General features: G+C 40.2%; 2 protein-coding genes across 4 annotated transcripts in view; both read left to right on the top strand.

Annotated features, from left to right (window-relative positions):
- Positions 1-6,963, top strand: part of FYCO1 (FYVE and coiled-coil domain autophagy adaptor 1) — a 44,963-nt gene extending 38,000 nt beyond the window's left edge. For all 3 annotated transcript variants that reach the window (XM_035129115.2, XM_035129111.2, XM_035129113.2), the window contains exons 17-18: positions 606-715; positions 1,283-6,963. In XM_035129115.2, the coding sequence (XP_034985006.2) occupies positions 606-715; positions 1,283-1,364 (192 nt within the window). In that variant the 3' untranslated portion in view covers positions 1,365-6,963. The remainder of the gene's footprint in view (positions 1-605; positions 716-1,282) is intronic.
- A 136-nt stretch (positions 6,964-7,099) lies between these two features.
- On the top strand, positions 7,100-20,057 carry LZTFL1 (leucine zipper transcription factor like 1). The gene is made up of 10 exons (XM_035130019.2): positions 7,100-7,226; positions 8,724-8,848; positions 9,200-9,394; positions 10,538-10,598; positions 11,748-11,816; positions 12,538-12,603; positions 12,704-12,781; positions 13,857-14,030; positions 14,887-14,990; positions 16,032-20,057. Exons 1-10 carry the CDS (start codon positions 7,224-7,226, stop codon positions 16,048-16,050), a joined length of 894 nt encoding a protein of 297 aa, XP_034985910.1. The 5' UTR covers positions 7,100-7,223; the 3' UTR covers positions 16,051-20,057.
- Positions 20,058-22,049: the final 1,992 nt, after the last annotated feature.

Here is a 22,049-nt window from a genome sequence, read left to right as displayed (position 1 = left end):
AATGTGAAATTGCTGATCTTCTAACAAAAAAAATATGTAACTTGTCCCTCAGACCAGCTTTCATGCCTAAAAAGTATCCAATGTAACACCAATTTTTACAAGGGGGACAGTCGTGGAAGTTGCAAGCTGGTTAGCTTAACTTCTGTCCCAGGAAAACTGGCGGGAAGTATTGTTAAATGCAAAATAACCAAGCATATAGAAAAACAAGCCTTGCTGGAGCATGAGGCAGGTCTTATGAACCTGTTAGGAGTTATTTGATAGTGTTAACAGAGGTGAAGCAACTGGCATAGCGTATGTGGACTTTCAAAAAGCTTTCACTATAGACTTCTGAGTAAACTTGTCAGTCATGGAATTAGAGATGTCCTCTTGTGGATCAGGAATTGGTTAAGTAGCAGGAAGCAGAGGTAAGGAATAAGTGGACAGTTCTTCAAATGGAGATATGTAGAAAGTGGAGTTTTGCAACGATCAGTATTGGGACCTTTGCTTTTTAACTTGTTCATAAACGATCTTAATTGATACAAGCCATGCCCTTTAAAGAGATCTTTATTCATTTGACCATGGCAAAGTTCCTGTAGACAAATTTTGTGCCGGTGTATCTCTTGCAGGTTCTTATTCCTATGATCCGGTGCAACTCCCATAAGGAAACCATCAGAGGGCAGGTGAAAGTCAGAAATACTGGTATCTACATCCTCATATTTGACAACACTTTTTCTAGGTAGGTGCAGCTGGAGTATGTGAAGTGGGATGAGCAGTCATTTGTCTCCTGTAGAATTTTGTGTGTTCTGTTTCTGAAGGGGCTGCAAAAGGCATGCTCCTTATTCTCTCTGAAGACTTGTGGTTTAAATTCAGTGCTAAATGCATGCCCCACTGCAAAGGAACAACCAGGAGTGCACTCATGACATCAGGTGAGTGACTGCGGGGTGGGAGTGGCCAGCCAAAAACTGCCACGGGAGCCAAATTGGGCAGCCTGGATTCTTCTTCTTTTTATTTCACAAATAGAGCCCACTTTAAACTTGACTTTCCACACCTAGCACATGTATGCACTGTCCTTGCAAGCACACCCTACTATGTTCCATCTGCATTCGTTGACAGAGCATAATAGAAAGCAACCTGGAGTCCTTTTACTGCTCCCTCCCACTGTTCCTTCCCCAAATGCAGCGCTTCCTTTCACTGGATGCCTCATCAAGTTTGAGCATGCTCATAGGTTTACCTTTTCTTCATCTGCATACACATGCACACAGTTTAGGCTCAGCTAATGTTTCGGCTATTGCTTTCCCAACAGGTTCATCTCAAAAAACGTCTTTTACCACTTATCTGTTCAGCGCCCAGTGATCTACGATGGAAGTGATTTTCCAGATCCTTGAATGTAATATTTATATACTGTATGTTTTCAATTTATATTTTTAAGAGACACTATTATTTATATAAACATGAGCACTAAAATCAAAGATGTGTTGGGAGCCCTCAAGAGTCATGCAATAATTCTGAAACCACGATTACATGTAAGTGTAGATATAAAGGAACGTAACTTTCATAGGAACACTAATGATTCTGGACGGCAGGTGCTTGTTCAAAAGCCATTTTTTAAATTTAAACAACCTAAGCTATGCAATGCTACGTTTGGTGCAAAATTCTTCATAATCCAGATGATACATGTTGTAAAAAGGGCTAAGAAACAGGACATCTGCTTTTGATTTATTCAGGGCCAACCAAGATGTGATGTTTCTTATATAGTTTGGTTCTCTATTGTGTTTTCTTTACTTTAACCAATAGGTAGTGGTGAGAGCAGGGGAGACAGATCAGGACCATGGAATGGGGGAGGGTAAGGTTTAACCCTTTGTTTTCACTGTGGTCCCAATAAGAATCTCCACACACACATATGTGCTAGCTATTTTCATAATGAGAAGAAAACCTACGCTGGAAGCGTATATATAAATATTTTTGTATGTTGCTGCTTCTGCATCTCATTTTTTTAAAAAAAAATGCTGCAAAAGGAATGAAATTCAAATTCAATTCTGCAAAATCATAGTATATTTTAACATGGACAGATTTTCTCCAGTCAACTCTCCTATGCAGGAAAAAAGTGATTAGACAGATTTTGCTGCTGTTTGATCACATACCACACATGGCAGGAAAATGACTCTAGATGACGTGCCTGTTTAACTTGTTTGCAGTCTTCATAAAAGTCTGCTTACATTAATATGTGCCTTTATGAGGAAATTCACCTGCTTGACCTTGGTACTTTGTGGTAAAGGTCATTTTGTAACTTCATTGGTACTTGAAGCCTAAATGTGTCGTGTGGAAATGACTTGTAGAAGCCAGGTTTGGAATTAGTAAAAGGAAACTCTTACTTTTAAACCACAATACATTCACAAGGAGTTTCTTTTCTTAAATTCATTTTACTATTTCACAATTTAGTAAAAATCTATCCAGTAATAGTGCATCATATGGCCATGAGAATCATATCTTCAGAATATTTCTGACACAAATTTTAGTTCCTATTTTTTAAGTGAAGGATAAATACAAGACTCAACATGACTACCTCCCAAACTGACAAACCTTTGTGTAACAACAAACACTACCGTAGCCTAATTCTAAGGCTATGAATGCTTAAAATCAACAAACTCAAAAGTTACACCAGCATTTTGTTTTGCCACTGCTAGCCAATACACTGATGAAAATTATTAGGACTGGCGTATATGACACGAATAGACAAAGGAATATGAACCATAGGGATACAAGATGTGTAGTAATAATTTCACCTAACTCCAAGAGTAGAAGGAAGTGTGGGGTGAATGATTTAAAATATGTCACTACAAATAAAATTGGTCAGACACGGAAATCACTGAAATAACAGCCAGTTAATTATTTCAACTATTCTTGCATCAGGAGCAGTTCAAATAGGAACTGCTGATACAAAAGACAAAAAATACCTGAGTTTGAATCCTAGATAAATCTACTGAAAAAGTAAGTTCTATTGCTTTAATGGTGCTTATTCCCAGGTGAGTATAGGATTGCAGTTTACAAATATTCTGTGTCTGAAAATAAGTGAGAATAACTTGAGACTTTTAAAATTGCTTTATTTCATAGATATTTTCAGGGAAACACAAAATGCTTTCATTCTATTTTTGTAAGAAGCAAGCTACTCCCCACCCCATTTCCCCCCAAAGTAACTTTTTCTGGCAAGAATTATAATAGGAATGAAGGCATTCCTGCCATAGATAATCAGTATTGAGGAATTTATTATTGCCCACAGTAGACTTTGAGAAATTTGGACACTTCCTTCTGAACACCATTAAACTGCAGTGCCGAGGTCAATGTTTCTATTACAATACGGGAACTATGGATATGTAATGAAATTTGTGAAAAAACTAAGTAGAGGAGGTACTTTATTAAGCAATTATTTGTATGAGCTAGATAAGACCTTCTACATTACAACAGCCAGGATATTTTGGACTGGGCCCTACTTGAGATTACCTAACACTGTTTTAAGCCTAATATATCTTCCCCATGCTGATACTTTAAGAAAGTGTGCAATATGTGCTGTAGGAAAGACTTAAGCTGTTTTACTCTCTAGATTTATTCAATTAAAAGAATTGAATTCAATTCAAATCAATTTTTTAAAAAGTTTTTGCATATGTCAATGTTTTGTCATCCTTTCTAGTACTTAAAGGGGACGGGGTGGGTTAAACCACTGAACCTAGGGCTTGCTGATCAGGTCAGTGGTTCGAATCCCCGCGACAGGGTGAGCTCCTGTTGCTCTGTCCCAGCTCCTGCCAACCTAGCAGTTCGAAAGCATGTCAGAGTGCAAGTAGATAGATAGGTACCGCTCTGGCGGGAAGGTAAACGGTGTTTCCGTGCACTGCTCTGGTTTGCCAGAAGCGGCTTAGTCATGCTAGCCACATGACCCAGAAACTGTACGCCAGCTCCCTCGGCCAGTAAAGCGAGATGAGCGCCGGAACCCTAGAGTCATCCGCGACTGGACTTAATGGTCAGGGGTCCCTTTACCTAGTACTTAAAAACAAAGGAATGAATTCAGACGAAGTTACTTGCACTTGCTTCCAATTGAAATCAGTGGAACTTAAGTCATTACTAACTTTTCACACTGTTTTCAATTAGATGTACGTGCAACTAATTTAGATCGAATCCAACTCAATGATTCATCGTGGGGAAAGGAGAAAGGAGCTAAATTGTCCGGGGATGAAAGTTACTATAGCACAGAGCTATAATAGCTTGGCTCCATCCATAATATGTTTTAGCAGAGTATCCATCACATTGCCAGCTATTCTCCTGCTTCACATCTTTACTATCCCCTTATGTACAGTACTTGTTCTGTCAGTTAGGGCTGTGTGATGCAGGAATAGCGGCTTAGTTAAATTGTATGGCAACATTATGCAAATACTTGTGCAGATTTGGGTGGTGGGCTATATTAGTGCCATGGAGAAGCAGTGGGTGGTGTTCAACTCCCCTCCTCCTTGTATATTGCTGGTACAGTTTCATACAGATCTGTGCGATGCCTGGCACGGTTGAGATGAGAAGGAAATGAAGAAGTAGAAGCAATATAGTATAAATTGTGCATTTGCCATTTCATTATTGAATGGTATTTTATTTAAGGGCTAGGGGTGTATTGTTTCGAATTGAGAAGCATTGCGAATTTAATGTTAAAAGTTGAAATGCTGTTTGTCATGGACTGTGCAATATAAATGAACTGAAATCCACTTAATATTTGAGCTCTGGTTTTCCATTCTATTTTGCTGTGGTTTGGGGATAGAATGCTTTTTTTAAAAAAAAATTCTTTGTATTTTAAATTAATATGAAAGAGATACTGTCAAATGCTATATTTCAGATTTATGACTTTGAATATACATAATTGTTTGAAGAACAAGACATCTGTTATTTGTATTTACTTTATAGCTTTGGTTTCCAATTACTATATTTTTCAACAGATGGTTGAATCTAGAGAACTTTGCCCCTACAGAGGACCTTTCTCCCTCTGAGAAACCTGATTCCTTCAAAAGAGGAAACTTCTTTGGATTCAACCCCAAGAATATTTGTTTTGTGGGGCTCACTGAAAGCTCATCAGCATAAGTGAGAACACATACTTACGGTACTGCATTTCATTTCAGTTTGTTCCTCATACCAATACTAGTCTTTACACATTTCTCAGACCCATTGCAAGCTCAATTATGTCTCTCCCCCCCCCCCAATTAACATTGCACTTACACACATGCACCCATGCACCCAATAGGAACCAAACCACAAACCCAACATGAGATGATGTCATGTCCAAGCTTCTGTGAGGTCAGAAAGAACTCTCATCTCAAAGTACTGGAAGCCTCATTAGAGGTGAAGCCTAACATTGTCCCCAGGCCCCTGACAGTGGTATTGCCTTTGGATCATGAGCAAAGAGGCCCATCCAGATGCTGCTGTCGCCTCCAGAGTTTTGGCAGAAGGGAATGAAGTCGTTCACAGTTCTATTTAAACTTTTCGAAATAGAACTTTACAGTTCAGCTCACCATCTCTAGGCTGAGCATAGGCAAAATACACAAAACAGAAAGTAAATTATGTAGCTGCACTACCATACGTCAAGGTTATCCCTCAAAAAACCACAGCCCCAAAATTTCCCAATAAATCACTTTGTGAAGGTAAAGATGCTGAAATTCGAAGCTACACAATAGTTCAGTTCATCACCCTGGGCAAATGTTGTGGCTGACGAATAACTGGTCCAATGTAAGATATATCCATCATAAACCAATCCATTTTCCATTCCTTATTTATTAGTGGCAATGCTCATTTACTGTATTGCAGTACAGTGGTACCTCTGGTTAAGAACTTAATTCATTCTGGAGGTCCGTTCTTAACCTGAAACTGTTCTTAAGCTGAGGTACCACTTTAGCTAATGGGGCCTCCTGCTGCTGCTGCGTCGCCGGAGCACAATTTCTGTTCTCATCCTGAAGCAAAGTTCTTAACCTGAGGTACTATTTCTGGGTTAGCAGAGTCTGTAACCTGAAGTGTCTGTAGCCTGAAGCGTCTGTAACCCAAGGTATCACTGTATTGCTAATAACAAACCACATTTCAGCTATTCACAAGCCTCTTAAGGTATGGTCCTGGAAATAAAGTTTTAATACTATGCACGCTTACCAAGGAGTAAGCCACACTCAACAGAATGGAACGTCTGAGTAAACATGCAGAGGACTGTACACCAAATATTGTATCTCTTTAGAAATGTATTTGCTTGCATAGTAAGATCTACCACAGGAACAAGGTTTGCAGGCAGGTTTACCTGCACAAAGAACAAAACAGAATTTAGCTGGGGTTTGGTTTGGTTTTCAAAAAAATTGTCCATTTGTGTTTCTGCACTTATTATTGAAGATTGGTTTATTAACCCGAAAGCCGCTATGTACAAAAAAGAGAGAGGGAGAGAGGCTCCGTAAATAAAGCAAAATTGACCAGCGACAACATTCAATTTGTCTTTCCAAGTGTTTGGTTTTTTGTAACCCTGGCATAATTTAATCATGGAACCTAAAGGCAAGGGGCAAAAAGCTTTCCCCTCTCCCAAATACATACAGTGGCAGCTGAATTTTACTCCATACCTCCGGATGAAGGGCCGTATACAAATTTAATTAATAATAATAACGGTATTTACGTTACAGGTAGGTAGCCGTGTTGGTCTGAGTCAAAGCAAAATTTAAAAATTCCTTCAGTAGCACCTTAAAGACCAACTAAGTTTTTTATTTTGGTATGAGCTTTCGTGTGCATGCACACTTCTTATTTACGCAGAGAGAAAGAGAATAAATGACATGCTTACACTAAATAAAACCTGAATTAGATCATGCATCCCTCGTTTTTATTTTTTTAAAGTGGGGCGTGGGGGGGGGAGGAAGCTACTGCCGCCCAGAGATAAAAGTCACGTTAAAACACTGTATTTCTCCCCCGCCCTATGTGAGAAATAAGCAAGAAGGCAGACCAGTCTCTAACATTAGAGCCGTCATTCGAACGTTCCCCGTTCCGCTCTGCATTTCAACTGCTCCGCCCCCGCCGGACGTTCAAATCCTAACGGCCGTTCCGCGCGCCTGAACTTCCGGCCTCGCGAAGGTTTCCTCCTCCTCTTCCGCCAACGGCATTCCGAAGGAGGGGGTCGCGAGCCTCCTGGCTCCGTCGCTATGGCAACCGCCGCGCTGTAAACCGTCGCCGCTTTGCCTCAGGGCCGCCGCCGGTTCGTCATGGTGAGCAACCGGCGCGCTACCTCAGCCTCGCCCCGCTGCTTCTTCTGGCCCCTCACGCAATGCCTAACTACCCTCAAGCTTCCCGAGAAGGGAGAGACGAGGCCGTGTCGTCTCCCGGCGCTCCCCCTCCCAGTGTGGCGCCTCCTTTGCCTCAGAGAGGCCTAACCAGCCTTGGCTTTTCCTCGCTCCTCACCTCCAACGCACCCACCCACCCGGGTTTAGAAACTGGGGGGTCCTTCTTGACTGAGGGAGCTTGAGCCTCCCTCCGTCATTCACGGTCCCAAAAACCACGCCGGCCTTGATCCTTCAGCCGCCGCCTCCTCACCCCGCCCCCTTTCGTGTAGGACGGCGGGACTTAAAACATAATTTGGGACCTGTGTTTTTATGCTCGTTTGTTTTGGCCTATCCACACACACAACCCCGCGCCCGCCTTCTCCCAATAGTTCGTTGCCACAAATAGAGCTCATCTTGTATATAGGGAAGCCTTTTAATGTGCAATGTTTACTTTTCTGATGTTTTTATATACATTAAAGTATATACATCATACATTTATATACATCGTTTTATGTATCTGGGGGTTATTGGGTTATTGTTCTTCTTTTGATATTTGATATTGTGATCTTTTCTGAGAACCGCCCTGAGACCTCCAGGTATAGGGTGGTATATAAATTCAATACATTATATATATACACACACACACACACATTGAGAGCCACTCAGAGTGGCTGGGGCAACTCAGCCAGATGGGCAGGGTATCAGTAAAATAACAGCAACCACCACCTTGCAGGACAGATAGGAGAGGAATGTATTTCTGCACAGCTTTTAAGTGGGAGAGAGGCCCCTGAGTTGAGCTTGCTTTAGCATGTAATTTTTTTATTAAAGCTTTTCATGGCACACTGCGATATAGAAAACTAATGTAAATAAAAAACAGAAACATCTACAAAAATACAAATAGAATAAATAATATACGGAGTCCTCTCACCCTGGAAAACCCAACATTCCCTTGCCTCCAACCCAGGATCCTCCATCAACCATCTACCACCAATGAGGGCTTACTTTCAAATAAATGCACATAAGATTGTAGGGTTGTGAGGGTGAGAATTGGGGACCAAAACCAAATGGCTTATTGTTATGTGTTTTGGGTGTTTCTTGTTTGGTTGGTTGTATCTCTACCCCTGAATCTCTGTAGTGCAATGGGTCGGTGTGTCTGGCTCTTAACCAGAAGATGGGTGGTTCATACCCACCGCCACTGTGGAATGACTGTGGGCAGAATTCCTGTGTTGCAGGGGTTGGACTAGATGACCCTCAGGATCCCTTCCAACCCCATCATTCTATTGTTGTTGTTGTTGTTTCTTTCTCAACAATATATGGTACCTTCTGCTGTCACCTGTACAATAGCTCTGGCTCCGAGTTTTAATCAATTCATTAGCAGGAAATCCAAATACTTAAGATACTTCATTGATATGAGCTTCATTGTTTTTTTTATTCTCATTGCAGGCAGAGCTGGGTCTGAATGAGCAACACCAGAATGAAGTTATCAACTACATGCGATTTGCACGCTCCAAGCGTGCCCAGCGTCTTAAGACAGTAGACTCTTGTTTTCAGGACCTGAAGGACAGCAGGTACCATGAGGATGGGGAATACCTGTGATACAAATGTAAACTCAAATGAAACCAATAGTATGAGTCGTTCTTAAATAAACTGTGGGAAGTGACATATTCCAGATGTCAGACAGCCATGTTGGCTTGCTGATGCTTATGTAGAAAGCAGGATGAAGACATTTTTGGGACAGTGAGCATAACTTGGAAGTGCTCAGCCTAGTGATGGGCTATAGCATTTGACCAGTTTGCCAATCATTGTACTAGAAAAATAAATAGTCATATAATATTTCAAGGTCTTGTGATACTGTGGATGCTTTGGGTTGTTAGCATGGTTATTTTTTTTAATCCTGTTTTGTGGGCTTTTCTGTTTAGGCTGGTGGAAGACACATTTACTATTGATGAAGTGACAGATATACTGGATGGCTTGCAGACTGTGGTACACAGTGAAGTGGAATCAGAACTTATTAACACAGCCTATACCAATGTTTTACTTCTGCGCCAGATTTTTTTCCAAGCAGAGAAGTGGTATCTTAAACTGCAGACTGACATTTCTGAGCTGGAAAATAGGTAAAATACTATAAAGAGAATTTTGTATCCACTTAAAATGTATCCTTACTAATAAAGTATTTCCCACCACAGTAGTTTCATAAATGGCAGTTTATAGCATAATTCTGTTCATGCAGAAGTATTCAGTGAATTCATTGCAGGTTACTGCCTAGTAAGTTTGCAGCCTTAGTCTCAAAATGATTTTTTTTTAATCTAAGAAGTGATTGTTTTGTCTTCATTAAAGGTTCTGTCTTTTTTTTTAATTAATTTTTTTATTGATTTTACATAATAAGATTTTACATAATAACAAAGACCATACACATACATAACATATTTTTCACATTCTCCTACCCCCCTCCCAGAGCTCTCTCCTCCCACAAGAGAACCCCCCGAGAGGAAGGCAATCAAATGTGGTTCATTTTATAGTTGGGTCTCTATCCACCTCCCCCCCTTCCCCCCTGAACCTCCCTCTGCCACCAAGAGGTCCCAGGATGGCAAGGATAGGAACAGGCGAATATCCACCCAGCTGTTGTCTAACTTTAACATTCAAAAACGATAAGAAAAAATAAAAAATAAAATAAAAATAATGACAAAAAAAACAGAAGAAAAAAAACCACAGCGTATGATAAAAATAAAAACAAAACACATAACATCAAAAATTCAAATCTTATCTAATTTCCTAAACATTGTCTATTGGGCTTCCCCAGACCCCCCCCCCTTTGTTGATTTTCATTTGCCAACTCCATCTTTACAGTTTTCACTATTTACCAACCATTCTAATCTCATTTAATTTAAAATTGTCCATTTAGCCAATCAAATTAATTATCAAATTAATTTTTTTATTTGTTTACTTATATATCTCCTTCCATTCCCCTCCTTCTCCCCACACCCCAGAACTCTCCCTGCCACTGAGAGCCTCCAGGGTACGGAAGATAGGAAGAGATGGCTCTTTTTCCAGCTGGTTCTCCCCCTCCCCCCTCCCCCCACTCCGGGAGTCCCCCTCTGCCCCCTCATTAAAGGTTCTGTCTTGGCACAGTTTTTTCCATGTAAGACTTCAGGGCTAATTCTTTCATTTTCTAACTTTTCATTGCTTTATGGATTATAGAATATAACTTTGTGTTTAGTAGAATTGCTTGACTAAAATATTTTCTATTCTTTTTCAAGAGACTTACTAGAGCAAGTTGCAGAGTTTGAAAAGTCAGAATTTACATCTTCAAATAAGAAGGTATGTGTCTACTTCTAAAACTATCCAGATTCATTGTGAAATGAGGCTGTGAGGGTTTTGTGTGTGGTTCTTGTTTAAGGGGGAAAGTACCGGTAACAGTAAAGAAAGTTCTTGCAACTAGCAAACTCTGCCCTGAGTCAGGGAAGGAAGATTTTCTCATGCTGTGCTGTTCTTGGAGCAAGCATCAGCTCTGAGAGAGTTTAGTACTGCTTTTGCCTGCTCCGAAGCTTGATGTCCTGTGGAGGTCACTGTCAGTCAGCTCTTCAGGGTGCAGAGAGTGAAAAGGCTGAACCAGTTACCCAGCAAGCTAGGGGGAAAGCAGTGACAGCCCAGTTGTGGATGGGATGGAGAGGAAGGGATTCTTTTCGTGACTGGAAGACCAGCTGAGGCAATGTCAGCCCAAGATGGCAGACTTTTTAGGAGTGTAGGAATCCCCCTTTTGATTGCTATACACCTCTTCTCTGATTACCCTAGCATGCGCAGAGAGTATGATTAAGGGCTCAGTGACAACCACAATTTTTAAAAGATATTTGAAGGCAACTACAGTGGTACCTCTGGTTGCAAACGGGATCTGTTGCGGAGGCCTGTTCACAACATGAAAAGGCCGCATCCTGAAGCACCGAATCTGTGCACGCGCGTGATGCAATTCGGTGCGCATGCGCAAAGCGCAATTTAGCGCTTCTGCACATGCGCCGAACCTGGAAGTAACCCGTTCCGGGACTTTCAGGTTCGGCACAGGACGCAGCCTGAAAAGACGTAACCCGCAGCAGACGTGACATGAGGTATGACTGTATGTGATTTTTAAAAGACATCTGAAGGCAGCCCTGTTCAGGTAAGGTTTTAGTGTTTGATGTAGTATTGTGTTTTTACTGTTTTTGTTGGGAGTCGCCCAGAGTGGTGGGGGCAACCCAGTCAGATGAGCAGTATATAAAGATGTTGTGGACTACAACGCCCATCATCCCTGAACATTGGCTGCACTGGGTGGGGCTGATGGGAGTTCAAAACATCTGGAGGGCACCATATTCACTACAATATGATTAGTCTTCCAGCCAAAGTATGGAAAGGCTGGAGCAATAATTGCTGTTATAATACTTGTTAGAAAGAAAATGTTTAATTGAATACTTTGTAACATTTTTGTGCCTACTGTAGCCTAATCCAGAGTTGGTGAAGCCTAAACTTACTCCATTGCATGAAGGAGCATCAGAATTATTGAACAAGGTAAAACTTGTTTTTTGTGATATTTATTGTGGTTCATTGTTGGTTCAACTGAACCTGTTTTATATTACTTCAAACTGTTTAGAAGTTACTGAAATCCACATAGCCTCTTTTTAGCTTCATAAAGTGTATGTGTCAGTGGAGTGAAATGGTGTGTGTAATCAGAAGAAACATGAGGGAGGGCACAGAAAAATATCTTTAAAGGCGAAGCTTCTGTCAGAAAAGAGCTTGAAGCTATGTCTTCAGAAATGGAAGCTGAGAACTAGAGGATGTGCTTAGAGCAGTCAAAATTAATGCATTTCTACCCCAAATTAATTTCCCTGCCACCATTAGCCTTTAATGATTCCTTTAGCTCATACCAATGACAAACTTAGTTGGTCTCTAAGGTGCTACTGGAAGGAATTTTTGTTTGTTTGTTTGTTTCGACTACCTTTAGATTCAGTTACTTTCATTGTTCCTCATTCTGTGGTGCCTCAACAGCTGCATGGAGAAACAGGGAATGTTAATTAGATGTGGATCCCACTTTTCATCCTAATTTTATTTTCTGTACAGCTTATATTTTTCAAATAAAGCAGGAACAAAGTACTGTATGCCAAATCCTAGTAACTTTCTTGGTCTCACACAGGCATACATTTTTTTCTAGTCTGAAAAAACACTTCTGTGTGCTAGACATGATGTATTTAGGGTTTGGTCAAGAGCAAGCTAATTTTTCAATTGTTCATAGGAAATAGCAAGACTCCAAGAAGAAAATGAAAAATTGAAGACTAGATTAAAGACCATAGAAGGGCATGTAAGTTTGCTTGAGATGTTGGTATATGTGTATCAAAGGAGTAGTAATTCTATTACTTTTCTAAAAATATGTTCTGAATGTTGTTTTCAATCTTTTCCAGGCTACAAGTGCACTGGATGAAAAATCAAAGTTAGAGAAGGCTCTACGTGAGCTACAAATTGCCCAGGGAGATCAAAAGGTTTTCACATCATTTCTATTGAATATTGCTGTTTTGATAAAATTACTCCATGTAGATTATTTTACTAAATTTTCAGAGATCTTCTTGTTAATCTTATTTATCCAGATGCTATCATATGTAACACTGTTTTAAAACCAAATTTGAATAATAATACCGATAAAACAGGTTTGGCATTGCAAAAGAAGAATTTTTCTTTTGCGTAAGGTAACATCCTAAATTTGAGGCAGGCTTTACATTTTCTTTCATATACCTTTTTCATTGTTATAATTCACATTTCTTGTTTTGTTTTGCTTTCTAATATGGTTTGTGGTATGTATTTGATTTCTCATTTCTAAGCCTTTCAGCTCCAGGGTTTACACTTATACTAAACTATGGTGCATCTGCTATTGTCAATGTAAAAGTGTTTTCATCAATTCTCTAATTCTGAAAATCCATTGATTTCAGACAGGCTTTATGTAAGTTTTCAGTAAGTTCAGAAAAATTATATGCATGCTTACTTGGAAGAACGTTATGGTCTCCTTCCCAAAGTCCAGTGTCTCGTTTACCTGGCTATGGGAAGGCAACGCAAGGGCTGGGTGGGGGCATCAAATTCTGGCCTCATCCCCTTCTACCCCACGCAACAAGGCAGTGTGTGACAAGAAGGGACTTGTTCTTAGACAACATTGTACATATTAAGTATACCATTATTTTCTGCATTGCTTTCCAGAGTTAAGATTGTACTGTGCCTATGTCAACTCCACTTCAGAGAAAAAACGAGGCTGAGCTGATGTCTGAACTAGAATGCCTCCAGCTGATCATTAGAACTCTATAATTAAGAAATAGTGCCTTGAGTTTTCTTTTCCCCCTCCTCCCTTCTATTCTTTTTTTCTTTTGTGTTCAAGGGCAGTTACTGTCATACATTTGTAAGATGCTTTGAGAACCTTTTTGCTAATAATTGAAATAAAGAAATAAGCTCATTGTATATATTTTTATAATTTGAAACTTCAGATTTTTAGAGGGAACAATTGTTTAATCTTGTAACCAATGGTCATGCATTTATTTAATTAACTCAAAAATATATATTTTCTTTTTTCAGTTTAACCCAACTCAGGATATTAGTGAATTAGAAAATTCTATGGCTGATCTGAAGTGCAAGCTTGAAAAGACTTTGCAAGACAGTACTGCAAGCCAAAAATCATTGGAAGAGAATTTGGTAACAACAAAGCATGACCTTCTTAAGGTTCAGGACCAGTTGGCTATGGCTGAAAAGGTTAGTTTTTATTCTATTGAATAGTTATGGTCATTACCACCTTCCTTAACGCCTGTAACATAAGGCATTGATAAAAGTGCACAAGCTTTTTCTGAAGCAGATTATTTTTATGGCACATATACACAGGGGCAATAACTCAAATCCAGTGTTTCTGTGTGTGCATTTGACACATGAGGGTCCACACATGTTGGGTTTTTTTGGCACCATATTCATTGGTGTTCTGCTGCTTGCCATCAACACCTGTGGGCACAGCTTGACAGAAAATACCTCAAATGTGAGTTTTTCAACCCTCTTCCCCCAATTTGCTTGCAGGGTTAAACTGCAGTTTGCTTGCTCTTTTTTAAAATACATATTTTTGTGCGATTCTGATTTACAGAATTGTAAAAGATCTGTAGATCTGTAAATAAAAACAAACTAGGACTACTTAGTGCTCTGAGTGTGCTGTGTGCTTGTGCAACATCTGAGAGCAAGAGGCAGCAGGGTGCCTTCCTGCTGCAAAGGAAACACTGGCTGTTTTGTTTTCCAATCTCCATGCAGCAGGAAGACTGTTGGAGCGGTTTGAAAATACAGTGAAAAGAGGCTCAGGGTTGATTTGATTCTTTTCCCCACCCCGCAACAGCACAATCAGATCCTGGATGCTTTATGCTGAAGCTGAATATCAATTGGAGAAGGCTGGGAAAGAGGAATTATATTAGTTTACAGGTCACCTACTAAAATGTCACTACCCATGTGACATACCACTCAGCCAGCCAAAAAAATGCTTTAAGGGGTTTTTAAGTGAGAGTTGTTAAATACATAAACAGTGTCTACTTCAGTTTGAAAAATAACAAAGTAATTAGTAATTTCAAATTAACAGGAATTGGAAAAGAAGTTCCAACAAACAACTGCCTACCGTAATATGAAAGAGATTCTCTCCAAGAAGAATGAACAGATAAAGGAATTAAGAAAGAAGCTTTCAAAGTAAGCAGTGCTCTTTCATTTGTCCTCTCAGCATGTGGTTTGTATGGCAATGTTTGCTTTTGCAAAACTTTTAAGAGCTAGATACTTCCAATATCTGAAAACAGGTTGGAATCCAGTGAGCTTGCTTCTGATGCACTTGAACACTTGGGCAAGCTCAGTAAAAATTTATTCCTTTTTCTTTAAAACCTTCATGCCATAGTACAAATGACATCAGAAACCCCAACATTTTCAAAACCTGTTTGCCAGTCAACACAAATTACTGCTGTGTCTGAAACACAAGGGTAAAAGCTGCCTTGGACATTCAGATCTAGCTGCAGAGTTCTTTGGATCACAGCCTGAGATTCTGATGTTCTTTCTACAACTTTGGCAGCGAGAACCCATAAACATGCATACCACAAGAGGCGGTCCTTACTGAAGTGCTGCAGAAAGGAAACGAGTAGCTCCCTCTGTTGACAAGATATAATGGTGACAGATTACACTTCGAAATTTTAGTAAGAATACACAAGTAGACAGTAGGGATGGGCACTTGCCTGATCTCTGATCACCTGTATTGCTGCTGCATACTGAAACAGGGTAATGTGAGGGCAGCATGGTGCCAGTGTGTTCATATCTCACTGTCATGTTCCCCTTTCATTTCCCTGGTATGTAGCAGCAATGAGGCAACCAAAGGTCAGGTGGGTGCTGCCTCCCCACCCCACTATCCACTACTGCAAGACACTTTTCATCTTTCTCCAAATGTGTATAGAGAGAGAGCTAAGTAACCCTAGTGTATATCTACTCACTTAGATATTTAGAGTGTCCATCTGTTTCAGTGCTGTTTCATTGAAATTGCACTGCAGAACTGGAATGGAATGGCTCAAATGGAGTTTTCAAATTAATAAGGTTTTGAGCTGCTTGGATTAGTTTTATAAATCCTAGGGTTATGTATTAAGATGGTAAATTATCAGATTGTTTTGTCTGATGTGATTACTTAAACATTACCTTCCCATCTCCCCTGTTTATTTTTAAAAAAAATTAAATCTGTTTTCTTATTTCTTTTAGATACGAACCAGATGATTAAGGTCTGAAGAGCATTTGCTGTGTTAAACTGCCACAAAAAGATAATGCATAGGATTTTAAAAATATGAAATCTATATTGGGATTTATGCTTTCTAATGAGTTTATTGTTTTCTTTTCTGAAAAAAAAGTTTATTGATAGGAAGCCATAATAGAATTGAGAGCAAAGAAAAGGCATAGTCTTATTTCTGTACTTCATGTCTTTTGAATAGCTATCTTGTGGATTGCCTGGAAAACTACAAACATGGAGGTATTAATTCTTGTGAAGTAGAAAGATATTTTTTTTCATACCTATAAGGTACAGACCCAAAGAGTTAAATTCCTGCAATTTACATGCTTCTCAAACATGGCCTATCTTTTAAAATTGTACTAGGAGCAGTGATTCTCTAAGTAACTTGTTGATTCATACCTGCTATTTGTTTTAAATTGATTAGTTCAGTAGCTTCAAAAAGAACTTCTGCACTGAAAAGGGGGGGAAACAATCTGTTTCTTATGTGTAGGAAGTGGAAAAACTGATGCTCAAATGTTAACTGGTTAACTAGTAAAAATATATTTATTGTCTTACACATGTAATTGAACTTATGCTGTTTTAAATTTCGTTATTATTTCACAAATGTAAGGAATCCCATCTCCAGTACACCTTCCATTCATTTCACTGATGGTTTGCACAGAAACTCTGGGCACTCCACACTGAAATCAATTTTTTTATATGCAGCAAACAGCCTTTCTGGAATCTGTCCATATATCCCAGGAAAAAAATATTACATTCTAAAGGTGAATGTTCAATACTAGAACAGAAAGTAGAGGGTTTTTTTCCAAATCTGCTAAGTTGGCAACAGACTAGATGAAACTATTGTTACTTTTTGGAGTGACAGGTCAACCAGTCTTCATCATGCATGTATTCCAGCCTTTTGGGTTCTGTGTATTTGCCAACCATATATTGCTATATATTTTGTCTTTATTATATATGTTATTAAATTCCTAATTTAATTAAATTCCTAAATAAGGTCAATGAAATTTCTTGCCTCAAAAAACCTGTTTTTTGTTTGTTTGTTTTTCAGCAAATACAAAAGGACAAGTTTATTTGTCTGCTAGGGGTTAGGCATTTTTATATGTAATCTCTCAGCAATTTACATCTCTTGACCTTATTCTCTCTTTTAAAAAACAAACAACCAGTGGATAGCTTGAGTGAGATCTCATACTGTACTGACTTATATGGAAATTCTGCTCATATAAATCAAACACACGTATGCATATTTGCATAGTTCACCTTTTACTAAATTCAGAATATTTTGATCAAGGCTGTATAGCAGAAGTAGAGCAACTTTTTCAGCCTGAGAGCTGCATTCCTGCATACACAAACTTCTGGAGGTCACATGGTGGCTCAGAAGCAAAAATGGATGGGTCAATGGATGTGGCTTGCCTTTGTACAGTAGGGGACATTATTACTTACCCCATCCCTTTTTTGCTCCATCTCTGGGTAGGAAAACAAAACAGAATGCAAGAGAAGGAATGTGAACTAATAATTCGACAGAGGAACTCTCTGACCAAGCTCTGTTTCATAGTAACAGGCTTTGCAGCATCATTATGTGGATTATTCTTTATGGGCATGGTAAATATTGGTTCTTTTATTTGCTTCAGGGCACTATAATATGAATAAACATTTCATTATAGAGCATAAATGACTGCTGAATAATTACAGCAAGACTGACATTTGAGTGCATTTTTTAAAAATACCAAGTTTTCTTTTACCAAATACAGCCTGTGCTAAAGAGCTACAGACACAATATCCAATATCACTGGACTAGCACAATAAATCTTAAATTGCAATGGTTGGTTTTTTCTATTATGAAATGTAGTTTTAACTCTGGATTCTTCACATACCCTCTCTATACATTAAGTTAACAAATCAACATTCTATTTAATTGACAGGAGGGACTGAAAAGAACTTTCTTGAGACCTATTCTGTATGTGTTAGGTCTGAATATTTCTTTCCTCTCTCAGAGAAAGCAAACCTTTGGCTCTAGCCCCATGAATTTCCCCTTTAAAATCTTTAAAGCCTTTTCTAAGACGTGTGACAGGTTCTAGTGGCAGAGCCTATAACTTACATAGTGTGTATTTTAACATATACTTTACCAATACTTTACCATAGTGTGTATTTGTGTCTTTCATACCTGCTGCTTCAAGATTGCTTTTAGATATAAATTACAGAAACCGCTCAAAATTGAATGATTCCTTCCCTCATAGGCCAGCATATACTAGCATTAACCCCACACTGATTTTTATAAAATAGATTTCCTGGCTGTACCTCAAATAAAAATTCTAATAGGATGCATTTACAGTAATAGGAGGTTGTGGAAAAAAACTTCTTTCAAGGTGCTTTTGTTGTTATGAAATGAAGCATGTTTTCTGTCAGTCAAAAATTAAGCTGTTTCACATTGCCATGACAGAATAAACAGCTTGCATAGCAGGGAAGCAGCTGAATTCAGTAGCTGGTCACTAATTGACTTGGAAGTGGTTCAAAATGGTAATACTTTAACTGTTTGGTATGTTTCATATGTTTTGACGGCATTTGTCTAAAAATTAGTGTAAACCAATATACTTAAAAACATACCCATTTTCTTTGGTGTGTCATAAAGAAAAAACAAGGGTCATACAGTCCTTATTGAAATAACTCTCATGACATTTGGGGGGGAAATGGTAGATTGCTGGATGTGGGGTATAATTTAGATGGGAGGAAATAGCCCCAACACAGCAGCCTCAATCATAGCTGCCAAGTTTTCCCTTTTCTCGCGAGGAAACCTATTCAGCAAAAGGGAATTTCCCTTAAAAAAAGGGAGAACTTGGCAGCTATGGCCTCAATCCCAATCTCAAACGCACTGTCTGGCTGCTCAGATTTCCCAACATCTTGTCTCATCTGGCCTTCAAAAGAACTACTAACAGCAAATAAGAATAACAGAACAAGTAACTATATTTTGTTGCCTGTTTTAAGGCAAGCTACTTTCTGTGTTCCTGGTTGAATTCGTGAGGACCTCTGGTTTGGGACTAATGCACCTTACATGACTAACAATGCAATCCCTAACCGTATCTACTCAGAGGCAAGTCTTGCTCCCAGGTCAGTGGGGTTAGGATTGCAGCCTTAGTCTAAGGGTGCTTCTATATGTGGACTTCATTTGTAACTGGGTCCGAATTTATTGGATGACCTACTTGACATTCCCTAGATTAAATGTGTTGGGCAGCAGGGAATACCAGCTGACATTCTGATGTAAAGTAATATTGTGTGGATCCTGGGGGCGGGACCCTGCATGCATAAATGGTACTAAACATCCACCTGGAAGTACCCCTAATCTGAAGTTGCAGCAATGATACTTGGTGCTACCTTTTAGACTCTTACATAAAAACTGAGAATTTTTGTTAATTTAATGCCACAGTCTAAATTAAAATATAAAATATTGTGAAAGTGGGTCAAAGACTGAATTATTTCAGTCGGTCTTTTCCCTATGATCATCTTCATTACTGTGCTTAGTGCACATTTATCATGTCATAAATTGGTTATTGGGAAGATGAGCCAAGCTATGTTACATGTATGAACACATAGGTGTTTTAATAAAGTGTATGCTCCGTACCTTGTTTATTTTATCCTATCAGATCTGTTCAGCTCACTCATTCTTTCCATGATACTCCTCCCAAACTCATCATCTAATTAATACTGCAATCCTCTACAACCTTCCCTGGACATGCCCATAGTGCATGGTGATATTCGCAGCCAAGGAAAATGTTAAATTCAAATTATTATCCAGTGCTTTATCTGATGTTCCATTCAGGCAGAAGTCTGGCTATGAGCAAGTAGGCTTGCACTCTACTTATCTTTCAGATTGCCAATCATTTATTAACTTGTCATAAGAAGCTGATGTTTGACAGAATTGCCATTACGTATTTTTACCAGGTAGGTCAATCACTGATCAGTTAGATACCAAGAGGAGTCAACAGCAAGGCTTCATAATCCTCCTTTGACTTAAAGGAAATGCCGTACATATATGCATCTCCCACTTCTGTGGCATCACTGACATTCTCCCATCTGCATCATGGAATCGCAGGGCTCTTCCTACACTGCAATTCACAGGTTTCTTGTAAACAATCGGGAGGTATATAAATTTTGTTTAAATGAATACATTCCCATTGGGTTCACAGAGTCTTCTGCATTAATAGCATACAGGCCTATCCATAAACCTCACATGAGTCATAGAATCCCCTCTTCCACTGCCAGTCAGGGGACTTTTCCCCCTGGGTGCAGAGCTGGGGGAGGGGTGAGGGGGCGGAGCAAAAAATGTGAATGTTGCCTTTATATAGTAGGCTAGTTTCTAAACACTCACACCCCACTCTTCTATGGAGTGTTAGGGGAGGCGTAGTACCTCTGGTGGGGACATGTTCCTGTGGGGTAGCTTGTCTACCTTTGGTCCCCATCCTGCACTCGGTTCTCACCTGTGGCTTCTATAAGATGTCAGCATGACAGTGCCACACCCAGGAAACAGCTTCGACTGACCAGCTAAACCAGGTGAAGGTAGGCCATGGGTCTCAAACCCTTGGTGAGTTAGGGACTCGCTGGTGAGTTAGGGACAGATTGAGCAGGTGAGACTAGTAGTGGGTCCAACGGTCAGGAAGGCAGTCTCTATACATACTGTGGAAGGAAGTGAGGGACAGATGGGGCTCGTCCACCTGGGAAGGTAGACCACCTAGGAGAAGGAAAACTCTGATCCTAAACCTCCACTGCCTTGTGGGATATCTTCGGGGAGAAGAAAAGGCTAAGGAGCAAACCCTACGCAACTCTGGAGTGGAGTCCCTAAGACGGAGTCCCTATGTCTCCTTCCAGGAACTACTGCAGCCAAGCTGCTCTGCTTTCCTTCAGACCACATCAGCGAGGCTGAGAGAAGGAGTCTTGTCTGGGCAGCCCAGGATTCCCATGATGTCATGAACTGGCAGGACAACAGGGAGGAGGAAGAGAATCCCGGTGGTGGGTGTAGCTGGGACTGGGACACACTGGGGCAAGCAGGGCACAGGGAAAGAAGTATTCACTGGGTGGCGGAGGGTGGCGAGGGGATAGGGGTCAGTACACAAGAACCAGAGCAGCAGGATCCATCACCAGAGCCAGAGGGACCCCTGTCTCCACAAACACAGGTGTAGGGAGCAGTGAGAGGGACATTCCAGGAGGCTGAGGCAGCCAAGGGCCCACAGCCCAGCTCCCTGGCTGACCAGGTGAGGCTTGCTAGATCTGTGAGGTGTGTGATTCCTCTGCTGGATTAGGCTTGGGACAGGTGAGGGTCACAGGCCTCATCAAGCCCAGATGCTGCAATCAGCAAGCAAAGTGTAAAAAGGAAGCGGAGCTGAGGTGCTGTGTCTGCTGTAACACCCATGTTGGTGGAGCTCAGCTTGGGTGCACCTGGACCTCTACGGGACTGGACTTTGGATTGACCCCTGGTCTTTGGACTTTGACATGCAGACTTGTGACCAGGTAGGCCAGGGTTTCAGGACACATACACACTGCCCAGGCTTGTGCCCCAAGGAGGTCACTTCAGTGCTGCTAACACAGCACTTTGACCTCCAGAGGCTATATTATTTCTGATCCTGAGACCAGACTTAAACGTGATTTCCACTGTGAGTGAGACTCTTTTTGTGAGCCTTTCAGGGTGAAAAAGCAGAATATAATCCCAAATAAGTAAATATTGTGAGGTTTTTTTTGGGGGGGGGGAGGCAGCAGTTAGGCTGTAGGCCGAGACCCTTCCTTGATCCAGGAAATTTTAAAATCTAAGCAAGGGTTCAAATTCCTAGAATAGACAGGCTAGCTTCCTGGTGAGGTAATGGCTTAATTATGGGTTGTTAACAAAGGCGATGGTTCTGTGCCAGAGGACAAATAGGTGGGCCATCCTTTCTCAACTGTTTGGAGGTCAGAGTCGAGAGTTGGGTTATGTGAAGTAGAAGTTGGAACTTGGCAAGGCTGCAGGCCGG

The sequence above is a fragment of the Zootoca vivipara genome, chromosome 12, assembly GCF_963506605.1.
Source record: "Zootoca vivipara chromosome 12, rZooViv1.1, whole genome shotgun sequence".
In the NCBI taxonomy this organism is placed as follows: Eukaryota; Metazoa; Chordata; class Lepidosauria; order Squamata; family Lacertidae; genus Zootoca; species Zootoca vivipara.
Note: the sequence above shows the minus strand (reverse complement) of the source record. Positions and strands in the feature narration are given on the sequence as shown.